General features: G+C 38.2%; 1 protein-coding gene across 3 annotated transcripts in view; it reads left to right on the top strand.

Annotated features, from left to right (window-relative positions):
• Positions 1 to 14,194, top strand: part of SCFD1 (sec1 family domain containing 1) — a 115,660-nt gene that overhangs the window by 97,033 nt on the left and 4,433 nt on the right. For 2 of the 3 annotated variants that reach the window (XM_014519295.2, XM_006022264.3), the window contains 3 exons: positions 1,595 to 1,647; positions 6,313 to 6,346; positions 9,715 to 9,780. In XM_014519295.2, coding sequence (XP_014374781.1) covers positions 1,595 to 1,647; positions 6,313 to 6,346; positions 9,715 to 9,780 — 153 coding nt within the window. Of the gene's footprint in view, positions 1 to 901; positions 1,575 to 1,594; positions 1,648 to 6,312; positions 6,347 to 9,714; positions 9,781 to 14,194 lie in introns of those variants that run through there. The other variant, XM_025202446.1, reaches the window with a different exon arrangement.

Genomic DNA, 14,194 nt, shown 5'->3' with positions numbered 1-14,194 from the left:
AGCTAAGTACCAGATGTATAACATATGTTCTTTATATATTTTAAATAGAATATTACTTTCACATAAATTATAAATTTACACAAAAATTGTATATACATTTTATACATAGCATACATGGTATTTAAATGTATGAAATTTATATAACTACACTCGCATCTTATTAATGTATTAGACAATAGTATTAAACGTGAGGCTTTTACCAGTAGTATCTACAAATGCTACTTTGTCAAATGGTGTTTAATTTTTTTTCTAGAAATGTAGACTTTTAGAACACACTGAGCAAAATGGATTCAGATTTCTTTCTGTTCAGTTTCTTTCACTGGTATTATGTATTACAGTACTCAAATACTGCTCCCTGTTGCTTGCCCTATCCCAGCTAACTGCCACAAAAGAGAAACCAGCCCTGTGCCTACTTTTTTGAGCTAGGGACATAGTATCTTCTAATACTGTAACTTTTGCTTAGGTTGGATAACTATAATACTGCTTTTGCGGTGGTGTTGCTTTGTCAGTACCAGAGTTTAATAACTTTTAATACCTTGATTTGTTAATGACTTTGTATGAGCTGCTGTGTTTTTTCATAGGCCTTAACACACAGTTGATTAAAATCATTTGTGTATAAAAATAATTTGTAAATTGTAGAGGGAAATAATTACATTCTTTGATCTGGCTGAGATATATTCAGATAAGTTCTCAAGAGGAATTGTTTGTACTGTACTGAATCATCAAAACACAGACACCAGTTCCTGCCGCCTATAGCACAGGAATGGACTACTGCACTTACATGCAACTTCACTTTGCAGTACCAGGTTGAAAGTTAATTACAAAAGAAATGAAAGCCAACTAGTTGTCACAAGCACTTAACTAGAAACTTTGTTTTTCTCTTTTCCCCTCTAATATTTAGCAAAAGTCTTTCTCAGTGCCAGTGAAAATATTGGATATCTTGGAACTGCTTTGAATGAAGAAAAAATCATTGCATCTAATTTAAACAGTCAGAACTTTTTAAGCATTTATGTCACTTTTATTGTGCAAACACTTTATTTTGTTTTAATAGTAGCCATAAATCTTGAAATGAAATGTACAAGTGTAAGTTTCATAATTGAAGTAGATTTTGATCTATGCTATATTTTAGCATTCACTGACATAAGCATGTCCTGGAAAAAAAAATATTTTGAACCAATTACATTTTAGGGCTCTAAAGCTGGTATCACCTTTGTTTTTCTTTTTGAATATTACTCTGTTTTGGAGACATATTTAATAGCCAATACATTTTGGACAGGTTTTAATAGCAATGAATTGCAGATCACCCCAAAAACAGAGTAAACCCCGTAGCACCCTCCAGAGGTTGCTAATTACTATAGAAATAGTAACTTTACACAGTTACAATTCAAACACTGTAAATATACAAAGTCTGTAACTTTTCATTTAATATATACATCAGGTAACTTCTAAATATAAAATTACTTTGATTTGAAAAGCATTCATATAACAGATTTAACCAGAACTTGCACAGTGTACAAGTATACTTGTATACTTTTCTTTTTGCATATTACTTTGTTTTTGAGACATCTTTTTTTAACATCCTTCTTTTTAATAGGAAACAGATGACTACAGATATTTTGATCCCAAGATGCTGCGAGGAAGTGACAGGTGAGTATACGGTTTATGTTTCTTCTATCTTCCATAGTTTGGAGCAGTATATATAAGTACCCATTTCAAAGCATAACATATCAGGATTATGTCCGTCATTTTATAGAAAGTATGCTTTTGTAGCTGCTGTTCATGTTTCAGTGTACTTGCATAAATATTGCAAATATGCTATCTTTTTAAGCAACATATCTATTTTTAAATTATTTTCTGACTCCTTTCACTACTATTATACTATGTGATTTGTGCTTTTAGGTTTGTAAATTCATTTTTCTCTCATTATTGATTGCATAAAATAATTAGGCATAACCTCTAAGTCAAAACACGTGATGACAGAGGAACTAAAAGCTGTGTATCAGCCATAGAAGTTCCTGTAATGCTGTGTACTAAAGCTCTCATTTCAATGCCACTACAGCTGTCATAAGAAGTTCTAATACTCTAGCAGCAGAGTCCCTTCTAATGCATTTTTTTTACTTTTGAATTTCACAACTATTTGCAAATAAACTAATTTCTTTGTTTGAATTTGTCCATTGATTTTTTTTTTTTTTTTGAATGGAAGGTCATTGGCACTGTACTTAAAGTTTCCTATTAATTCTCACAGGGTTAAAATACTCCCATTCACCCATTCATATTTAACATTAGATTGTCCAGTAGTTCTTTTAAAAGGAACATGAAACTTTTGTGTTTCTGGTAAAAGTTATAGATTTCTCATTAATTTGCTGTGACAGAGAATTTTGTCTCATCATTTAAAAAAAAGAAAAAGGGGAGAAATAAGACGACTGACACCAAAAATGTCAGACTGTTTCCTGACCTATTTTTGTGAACAAAACCACTACTGAAAATCTCTACTCTAATTCTCTAGAAATGGAGAATATCTTCAGTTTTACTTGAGCTCTTTTGAAAATAAGGTCCAGTCACAGGAGAGCAGCAAGATCTTTTAATTCTTTGGTTTTATTATTGGGCTTATGTGGAGGGAGGACGCAGAACCAGCACTGTCCTTGGCTTATGATTAAATACGAATTTCAGCTGTCTCCTTCACAGTGTTTCATTCTTGATAGTGTATCTGCAATAATGAAAAATGCTTTGCAGAAAATATGTATCATACATTGCACAAATATTTTCAAATGCAACTTCAAGAATTAAAAATAGATATAGAAAGCTGTCAAAGTAAAAATTGGCATTACCAAATACAGTACTTTTTAGAAATATAACTGGAGCTTTCAGCTTGCTTTATTCTAGTGTCATCTAAACGTCTGTTTTAGTTCATTTACAAACAAAGTTGATTGTTTTTGTTTTTTCATGGAAATGTTTCATGCATAAAATAATTTATCTCTGTTGCAAATAATATACACACCTTTACTTTGAAACCTGCAATAATTTGCAAGCTTGTCACCCATCCTGTGCAGCTTCTGTGATATTCTTTTTAAAGAAAACTTTTACAAATATACCTTACCCAATAGAAATCTGTAATATTGCACAATACATTTTAATAGTCTGGTATTTTTATTTGAGCTATATATTTCTATAGAACTAATAGACTGAACAGTTTGAAATATTGATTATCAGTAATATTATTGCTGAAAGGTCATTATTGATTTATTTTTGAGTTATGCTTTACCACATAAGACACTTTAACCATTAATGATGGGGCTAAGCTGTTAAAGATGGTGAAATAAGAAACGTGCAGCTGAGGGAAAGGGTTTGGATGGTAATTTTCTCAAGCAAAATAAATTAATGCTGAGTATTGCATCCAAGAATTTTCCTGATCGTCTTTTAAAGAACTGCCATAAAGCTCTATCATGCCTGTTTCCACTCAAATTTACGACAGTTCTTTGTGCATTCAATGCAATTAGAATGTGCAGACATGAGTTTTAATGCACCGTCATTTTTTCATATGTATGCAAGATGCACAGTTGTATATCTGTTTTATGCATATGACCAGAAGTTCAACTGATTTGTCTATGATGACCTTATGGCTTTATGCAAATAGTCTATGGAATACCTATGCTGAAGGTTGCATTTAATTTTAAATTGAGCCTGATAAGGATGACAACTGAATCACTGTGGGTAGAGAGGCTTTTGTTTGTAGTTCTTACCTTCTGGACAGGACTACACAGAACAAACAATATACTTTCAATGGTAATCCAGGAGACTATTTCAGCTAGCTACCAAAAATTCAAGTAAAAAATAATGATGTTCAATAATATAATCACTGAAATACCATTATTAATTTCTTTCTTTTCTTAATGCACAGGAATGATTTGATTCCTATATACCCTTTTACTGTAAGAAATATTGGCATTTCTGCCAGTTGTTTTCTTTTGAAAAGGAAGAAGCCAGTCTCAACAGACATACATTTTTCTAGTCCACATTTACACTTCTGTCAGTATTTGCAAATTTGTATTCCAAAAGGATGAATTTAAATGTTTATGAATATACATAAAGGAAAAATTATGCTGACAGTACTGCATTCATGCCATAATCCAAATCCTCCTATTTAAAAGTTGATTCTAATGTATAAGAAAACTAGTTTCTGTGAAGCACTGCAATATTATCTGAACGGTAGCCTGACAGTTTTGAGAGCTATGGAAAGAATAGCTGGTAATATTTAAATACAAAAATGCAAGAGGGAAGAAATTTGTATAGCTAGTATTTGCTGCCCCCTGCCCTAATGCTGTTTCATTGGACCAGCAGAGGAGGATTTTTATCAGATCAGTCGAGGCCAGAAAATCCTGGGGGGAGCATGAGAGGAGTTGGGACAAAATGACAGAGTTGATTACTCCAGAGCTTTTGCTTATGTCCCCCTTCCCCTCTCAAGCAAGGAGAAGAGTTCTCAAGTTCTCCCTTTCCCTGTTGACTAGGTTCTTCAGTCCCATTATGCTCTATTTCCACTTCCTCACGTTACTTAAAGCAGTCAACACTTTCAGCAGCCACCTGGAGTTTCCACAGTTCTTGTCTTGTAATAAAGACATAGTTTGGACTGAATTTTCAAGATTCAGTGTTTGATCAGATCAAACTCAGTCTGGGGGGGTCAGGAATTAATTTTGCCCACAGGAGAAGGCTAAAGTATTTAGTGGTTCTGCTCTGCTTTGAAGCATCTTGAAGGGGCTCCATTTCAAGGTACCATTGTAAGGTAACAAAAAAGTAAGCACAGTCGCTATGTGTTTATGAATGAAATATATTATTTTGTTGCAGTTTGCTAGTGTCCAAGGTGGGTGAGAGGCTTAGCAGAGCCAGCTCACACACAAACACAAGAAAGAGATTCAGGGTATAATTGGTTCTATAAGAAGAATGAAAGACTATAAGCTTCAGAGTGCGGTATCCTCATTCCCACTCCTGTAGAGAGAGCAAGAGGTTTCTGAGAGTGGGAGAGTTAATCCTTGGGTTAGGCTGAAGTGCTTTAATCCTTGAATCCTGGTAATAGTGTTTACTGTAGAGGCCATTTTAAAAAAAAATTGGACATGAAAATCCATCCCCATATCTAATTCATTCTCATGCATGTCTGTTTGGAACAATCTGTTTATGCTTACTTTATGTCAGTCTATTTTAGTGCATACCGTAAATCTTAAATCACCACCTGACAGATACAACCAGCTAACACAGCCACATTCTTCTGTCCATTATGGCTCAGAGATCCCAACGTCTAGACTTCATTTCAAAAGTTTCAGTTATCCCACATTCAGGCATTTTACCACGTTGCATTTTATTCTCCATATATAATTGAAAAGTCCCTTTCATAATTCTACCGCAGAGAATGCCCATATTAAGCTGAAGTCAGGACAGGGTGGCACTTTGAGAGTAACTAGTTCAGACAGGCAAAAGCTTTCATAGGTGACTGTTAGGTAATAGTCTATTCATCTGACAAAGTAGGTTGTCGCCTACAAAAATTTATACCTCTCTTAGCCAGTTGATCTCTAAGGTGCCAATGTGTCCTACCTTCTGCCTAATTCTATTGCCCAATCTGTTCCTTAAATCTTCCTTTATGGACTAGGAAGCTGAGTATACCTTCCCTATTATCCTTTCTACTATGCATTAGAAACCTAATCCACTTGGAAAGCGGGTCACAGGTGTTTTGTTTTTGTTCTGTTTTTGCTTTATCATATGTAGAGAATCAGCTGGGGCCAGGAATGGGAGCTTGCCATGACAGCCTGCTGTAATTTTTTATGTGATTCTTGGTAGATTTTCCAAGCTATTTCAAATGCATATTGATGGTTGTACCCTCTCTCAGGAAAGTTTGAAAGTGTCATGAACTGCACATTTAATGCTTGACTGATTTCAACAAATTCTAGTGCTTTATATCTCAGAAAGTCAGTTATACTAGCTGCACCACAGTTTACACAGTCCAGAAACTTAGAAGTTTATACATTCCACAGATGTATCATGGAGCTCTCATTAATCCACATATTCATAGAAGAGAACTAGAAAAAGAATGAATCGATTTATCCCAAATTAAAGAAATAGATCCTGTACACTACTTCTCACTGATGAATGAAGGGAGTTCCTACAACATATTATTTTGGAGAAATAATAAGTCACTTTTTAGAACTTTGTGTTAAAAAAATCATACCACCAAATGTTAAAGTGTGTCCTATTTAGGATTGCTTTTATTATTTTAATATCTGTATTAACAGTGAATTCCTGTAATAGTATGGATTATTTCTATTACAGCTCAGTTCCAAGAAACAAAAGTCCATTCCAGGAGGTAAGTCATGTAGAACTCAATTCCCTCCTCATCCCCTGCCACCCCAAATACTTTTTAAGGTATTGGACATTTAAAAAAAGCAGTTACATTTGTAAAAAATCAGTTTGTTTAATTACATGCATTAATTAATTATACATAGCACATACTCTGAAGAACTCTTCGTCCTCAAAGAACTGTATAAGCATTAACCTAATCCTTAACAATGTTCTTGCAAGTAATTGTAGTGGTTTAATGGATGAGCCATAGTTAGTACTGAGCATCTGTAACTTCCAAGCCCACACTTAGTCTTCTAGAATACCCTACCTCTCTAAATTTAGTTCTCCATACACTCTTAAACAGAGCTGCCTGAATACTGCTATAAACAATACTGCTGTCAATATCAGTACTAATAAAAGCTACAGCTTTATTTTTTTCTGATGCTATTTTCCACAGATATTTATGGTAGTATTTATTTTTGTGAAAATAAAATAATTTCTACAAGCATGACCATTCATCTAAACATATTGATGAATAGAAGTCTTTGCATAGCCGTATTTGAAATTTTTTTTCTTCTTTTCTGATTTTCCATACATTTGGAGAGCAAAGAAGTTACCATTTGTCTTTTTTGACCAACCACATACTCCTTGTTCTTTTAGGGGAGAATAAGGAAAAAAAATTGTTTCAAAATGTTACTTGCCACAGTCTCACAAGCTCACCATGGCTGAACACCAATTTGGCAGCAGCTGTTAGAGAGTTAAACCTCTAGCTGCAGGGGGAGGAGTGATACCTGACTAGACTTCCTCCCTTCTCTCCCCCTCCACCCTGAACTCCATGTAAAGCACAACTGACCACAGCCCCCAGCAGCCATTTCAGTGTTCCCATGCCTCTATTCCTCATTTAAGTTGTGCACATTTTGGATGGGTAATTTTCATTAAATGGGGAAGGCATGCAAATAAAGGTAAGTCAGTTCACTGATAGATCATAAATTTAAAAAAGGCTAAATTGTTTATCTAGCTGTTTAGTTGTCTTCAACGTAACCCAGAAAATGATGGTCTGTTAGGGCGATTGTTAGTTAAATCTAAGTTGCTGAAAAACACTAAAATAAATTGAATATAACAAAATGTCCTCCACAGCAATAGCAGTGTTGGAAAACTAAGTCTTTATCAAATTAATTCATAAACTGTCATGAAGATATTTTTAACAATTTTTTGGACCATGTGGAGGCTTATCTAAATAAAGATCAGTAACATATGTTAAACTGTATTTATGACATTTTCTTGTGTCAAAGCTTTCTGAAAAAATATATTAGAACAGGAATATTTTACAGCTTGAATTACAATATTAAAATAATTTTGTGTGTGAAGTCAGTGGTTTACTATCTCCTAGATGGAAGCAATTGTGGTATGGAAAGTAGCATTATTAGTTTAGATCTTTTACAGAAAGTTAGGTTTCTGAGGACCCCTCTACATGAGCAGATAAAGGTGTGATGAGATCTAATGCACAATACACATGTGCATGGCAGGAAGCTCAATTGTGGGATAGGTCCCATTGCGCCTTATTGCCAGTGCAGGGAAAGCTCAATCCCGGGCTCTCCCTGCACCAGTAAGAAGCAAGCTCCTACAGCTGGGAACCGCTCCTGTTGATCTCCCAGGCTGGGAGGATGCAGATGCTGGGTGCCAGGATCCAGCTAGGTCCCAGCAGCCAGGGGATGCAGCTGCCCTGGAGGTGCATGAAACCCCCTAACCTGGGGGGAGCCCAGCTACCATGATCCCTTGGGCCCAGGGGTTTTACACATCCCAGGTCAGCTGCACCCCCCATCTGCCAAAACCCAGCTGGGTCCCAGCATCCACAGCTGCAGGACTTTGGCTCCCTGTGCTGCTGGGACCCAGAGTCGCCAACTGCTGGGCCTGAAACTCCCTGCATTGTGCATCCTAGCCACAGGGGAGATGCTTCTACACGTGCAAATCAAAGCTTGATAGCAACTAGGTATAAAGTTTGTGCACATTTTCAGGGTCTAACTTCATAGCTTTTTATCACGATAGCTACTTTGCACATGTAGTTGACCTTAACATAATTGTACAATTAACCAGTTAATTGCATGATACCTGTAATGTGTAGAGGTGGGGTAGACAAAATATGGCGCACGGGCCAGATCCAGCCTGCAGGGCCCCTAAAAAATTTAGAAAATTAATATTTATCTGCTCCTGGGTGCCTATCAAAGATGACAGGAGCCAGGGGCAGTAGGCCCCAGGGAAAGCCAGCAGGACCCAGCTGCAAGGCTGGCCCAACTCCACTCCACCCCCGCCCTCCCCCAGCCAGAAGCCTCTGCCTGCCCCCACTTTCACTGCTTCCCTGCATGCCAGCTGGAGGCTCCAGCACCACATGGCCCGCAGCTGTATCACCAGACCATGGGACCACGGAGCCTGTGTCAGTACCCCAGGGCCAGGAGCAGAAGAGTGTGTCTGTGTATCTATGTGCAATGAGGGAGGGAGAGAGTGTGCCTGTGCCTGTGCAATGAGGGAGGGGGACAGAGAGAACAATGAGAGTGGAAGAGAGTGCGTGTGTGAAGTGAGGAAGGCACAGAGTGTGTGCGTGCATGCAACGAGGGAGGGAGGGAGAAAGAGAGAGAGAGAGTGTGTGTGTGTGTGTGTGCGTGTGTTCATAGGCTGAGTCCCACACACACATACACACCACCATACACATATACCCAAACCCCCCCTTGCACTGCCATACATGCAGAACACCCTACCCCCCACACAATTCCCCACAAACCCCATAATCACCCACACCCCACATATCCACACACACACACCCACAGCCTCCAGCCCCTCCACAATATACAAGAATAGGACTTCATTTTAAGCTATTGTGCAATCACCTCTATGTGCACTACACAAATGCATGTAAATCAAGACAAAAATATTTTTTTAAATCAAATTAATGAATGTTGTAAATGTTTGATTTTTAGACTATAAATTGATATTTTTCTAAGATGGCAAAACCCCTTGCTGAAAGGAGTACTTCTGGGGACAAGGAGAGGAACTTCTGGTGACAAAAGTCAGGGATTAGGGGGTGGGATTTCCAGTCACAAGATGGCAACCAGGGGGCAGGGCACCTGTCAAGGGGTGGGGCTACCCATGCACCCCTTGACAGCTTGCCAAAACTCGGTAAGCAGCCCTATGCCTGAAATAATTGCCTGGCTCTGGGGTAGAGGTCATCTGATTTTTTTCAAGTGTTCTGCATTATTTGTTGCTTAGTTTGCTTTTAAACTTCAGTGAAAGACTAAAACAGTACCGATGTTTGTTTAATCGCACTCGTTTCTATTTTAATACTTAGACTGTACTTCCAGATTCCTGCAGCATAACTATCTCCTTTTTATTGTGTTTTAGGCAATTGTGTTTGTAGTGGGAGGAGGCAACTATATTGAATATCAAAATCTTGTTGATTACACAAAGGTAAGTTTCTGTTGTATGTAATTTCATTTTCTAGGTTCTGTAAATATCAGTAAGAGAATTCTCCTGTGTTCCATCTACAGTTTCTTTGCTCCAAGAACAGAACACAAGAAATAACACAGCAGGTTGAAAGCCAGAAGCTCTTACTAGGTTAATACATTTGATGGTGGACAGTCACAATTTACATACTCAGATAGGGATTATGGATGCTCTATGAAGAAAAAGTAGCAAATTACCAGGCTCGAAATTCTCATATACATTTCTAAATCCTTCAGATCAAAGGAGACTACACTGATGCTTTACAGAGCACAAATCCTGGCTTTTGAAAGCTTTAAGAGAAAGCATATTATATGTATTCTCCTCTGTCAGTTGCTGATTACTGAAGCTCAGCTACCAGCAGAAATTTCTGTCCAAATACCGCTAGTCACTGACTATTTCCATGAAAGACTGTTGTTTTGACAACATGCATCAATCTCTCCCATTAGAAGATTGGGCTACTGGAAGAAACTTCTTTTTAGACATTGAATTCAAAGTGGCAAATGGAAACCTGTTCAAGTGAGTAGTATCACAAATGCTCCCAGATGCATTCTGTACTGTTATTACATGGCAGTGTATAAAGGAGTAGTTGAAAAGCGATCTTTGCAGTTATAGGAAATTCTCAGAAATTTATATCTGGTACATTAGTTAGCAGCGGAATATGCTGATACAGCTACTGCACTACAGGAAAGAGGACAGTTGATGTGAAAGATAGCAAGACTAATCAGGTGCTCCGTAAAACAGGAGTCAGCCGTCTGCAGCCCACGATCCAGGTCTGGCCCATGAAGGTCCAGTCCAGCTGTGCCATGCTGCCCATCTGATCCACAGTGCTCCCTTCTACAGCCTGCTTCTCCACATTCACATTTCCCCACTGTCGAGAATCAGAGCAGCTGCTGGCAGCTGCGTTCTGATTCCCACCGGAGCAGTAAAACTTTTACCTTGACAGGCGGGTAATTAATGGATGGAGTGAGATTAACCAGGCACAGACGCGTGTTGGTTACAGGAGATTGTTTACTTACGTCGCCCAGATAGTGACGTGCGACGCAGGCAGAAGGCTTGCGTTGTTTACATTTGAGCGTGTGTCTCAGGTTATAATCGACCGTGTGACGACGAGATACCGTGAACGACCAGACGAGCCTGCAGGAGGGTTAGGGTACATCGGGACCATGATGACGGGGAGTGATTGATGGGTGATCAAACCACCAAGTTACTCTGATGATGGGCTCAGGTTTCTCCTCAGAGATTTCCCCCAGAGTTCTCTGATTTGGCGGAAGTGCAAGCTGGTTTTGTTTACACAGTGAAAAATCGATTTAAGCCACGTCATCTGGTTTTCGTCTGAATCTCCAATTATATAGCAGTTTTCGCTAGGGGTTTATGGCAGGGATATCCCCTTTCACCCTGACCAGTCTTAAGTTTCGTTTCTTGTTTGTGATGTGGGCATAAATTATATACAGCTCTCCGCCAAGATTTTGTTTCAGGAGTTTCTGGCAAGGATTTCTTTTAACCCTTAGTTGACTACTGTGTGCAAAGTGAGGGTGGTCTGAATGGTGTCTCTTGCTAGTGGCATGGGCACTGATTAACTGGGTTGTGACACCTACCTCCTCTGCAGCAAAGATATTAGCAGTGAAGGTAAAAGCAGGCTGTTGGACGCTGTAGGAAGCATTGGGGTTGGGTTTAATGGTACATAAAAAAGGATGAGCAAAATGTCTATTCAACAGACATTTTTATAGGCTTCTCCAAGGAGGACAAAAGAATAACTTAACATTACTGCCCATTTTAACAGTTTTATTCCATGATTAGTTCTGAGCACCTAGGGATTGTGAAAAACTAGGAACTTTAACTATGCACAGGCTATATGTTTGTTCCTTTTTATGCAGTAATGTAAGAATTCAGAAAAATATTGCTTAGCTATGAGCAAGATATAACTTTGCCTCACTTATTTTCTTGTTTGCTTGTAGCAGCATTAACTAAACTTCAAAATAAGATTACCCGTCCTTTACAGATGAAGAATTATACCCATCTCCTGTATATAAGCAAAGAAGAAAGTTAGTTGTGGAGAATTAATGGCAATAAAAAGTGTGGCCTTTAATCTTTTTCTATATTCTAAAAAGTTACTTTGCTTAGTAGTTTATGCTTGTATTCTGTTGTAAAGCTTTCTGGTCACAAGCTCTACTGACTGCTAATCTTAATGGTCCATTTAAGGAACAAATGTTCTGCATCGGGTTTAGTAATTATGCCCTTCATTTGAAATCATAGTAAGGTTTGCAGGCAAAGTGACATTAAGTCTATGTCTTTATCTGTGTCAGGCTGTACACTGGAAGTAGGTTGAGCACCAGTCTAGTTTTCCATATGATACAGATTTTACTTGCTTGATCTAGCAGTTTAATCTGAAAACAACTGGAATTATTTTATTTGGCCTGCCATAATGATTTCAATGGACCTCCAATAATTGTTTGGCTATAACTGCTTTAGACTGAATGTCTAAACAAAATATTGAATATTAAACTCAGGACTTTTATTTTGATTTTCCATGATTAAGTCACAGTGATTAACTTAAAAATACTTAAGGTTTTGTTTAAGCTGACAGATGTTAGAATAGAAATTGTGTGTGGAGACCACTTCTATTCCACTGCTGCTTCCAAGATTTCAGAATTTGTATTCATTCTGCATCAGAGCAAAAATACTCTTTTCAGTGCTTCTGTGGAAATGGAATTGTCCATGAACTGAGACCACCAACGGCTTTCAAATAGTAAGAGCCTGATCATAACCTCAGTGGTCAGGCTAGTGACTCAGATTTTGGCTAATAACTTAGAGGTTAAAAGCTACTGTTTCCACTACTGTGAGCCCTACAGTTTCATAAATGATGAGAAGGGAAAAAGAAATTACAATTCTGTTAAAATCTATTTTTTAGAGCAGGGCTGTCCAACTTCACCCCAGTGACCATGCAGGCCATATACTGTGGGGGTGGGCTTCTAGGATCACCCCTGCCACACTGCCCTTAGACATGCGAGTAATGGTGGCAGTGACCCTCCCTCCCTCCCATACCCAAAGGCCGTGAGGGTAGTACCAACACCATGTAGTCCCCCTGCCCCTCCACTGCACACCCCCCTCCCAGGCCTTCCCTCATCATGGGCAGTGAGAAGACTAACTGAAGGAGCCCCTGGCCACATCCTAGCTGCCCACAAGCCACTATATGAACAGCCCTGTTTTAAAACATACCAATATTTCAGGGGGTGATTTGACTATATTTTAACAACCTGTTTATAGACCTGCTAGGTGGGATATAAATCTAATGCATAAATCATTTGTTAACTGGTGGCTATGTGTTCTAATCATGCCTACTGTAGGCAGCCAGTTTAGTAAATCTGATAGTGCATCTTCTCCTTACTATAGAGTAAAAACAGGAGTAAATTATTCCATGGGAAGTGTGTTCTGGATCCGTACCCTGATTCTTTGCCTCAGGAGTTAGACATTTGAGTACAGAAAAGTTGGTTAAAGCAGGACTATGTCAGCAATTCAATGAAGTAACAGTTGTTTTGTGATGTCCTCAGCAGAACTTTTTAATATCTTTGTAATGTTATTCATAGTGGGCATGCCTACACATGCCCCTGACTTGCACATTGGTACTGTGCAGGCCTCTTGAAGGCTCAGATCAAGTGTAGTAATTTTCTATAACCTAGTTGCGTTCGCCTCCGTGACACCCCCATCCCTCTAATGTTAGTCCCTTGCTCGGGAGATTTGTATTTCCCTACCAGCTTTGTCATCTTTTTTGGATTCACAATCCTAAACATGTACTAATAAAATTAAATTTGCTTTAGCGGCACATAGTTATTTCTAGATGTTATGTCGCCATAGCATCAGCATCACGCTTCATGCCTGCCAACACTACATTGCTGTAAAGACGAGCTACATCGCAATAGCTCGTTGCTACAATAACATAGCATCTTGTAAAGATGCGCCCACTGAACCTGAGATTGCACCTGTTACTCTATCTGAGGAAAATCCCACTAATTTTCTTGGAGTTTTATATTTTTTAAGGAATCATGAGTCAGGCCCAGTTACTTCCATTGTGGGCTATATATTTTAAAGATCTGACAAAATTCTAAGTTTTTACAGTCACAATATAATTCTGCCCACGTGCATCACAGCTTGACAAAAATGTGGGTAGAATTGGAAATAGAGAACTTTGACGGGATTTAAATTTTCAGATTACTCTAGAGTAACTCCTGTAGTTTCAAATGGCTTATGCGAGGTGTCCAAAGTAAGCAGACCTTTAAAAAGCTTAAGGAACACATCTAAACCATCACCTGTTTTATATTGTTTTTCCTTTAACAATACATTGTGTTTGGTTTCTCTGAAAATGACTATTTTCCAGTAATTA

This window comes from Alligator sinensis, unplaced genomic scaffold (genome assembly GCF_000455745.1).
Source record: "Alligator sinensis unplaced genomic scaffold, ASM45574v1 scaffold720_1, whole genome shotgun sequence".
Taxonomy (NCBI): Eukaryota; Metazoa; Chordata; order Crocodylia; family Alligatoridae; genus Alligator; species Alligator sinensis.
The sequence above is the reverse complement of the archived record's forward strand: the minus strand, read 5'-3'. Positions and strand labels throughout refer to the sequence as shown.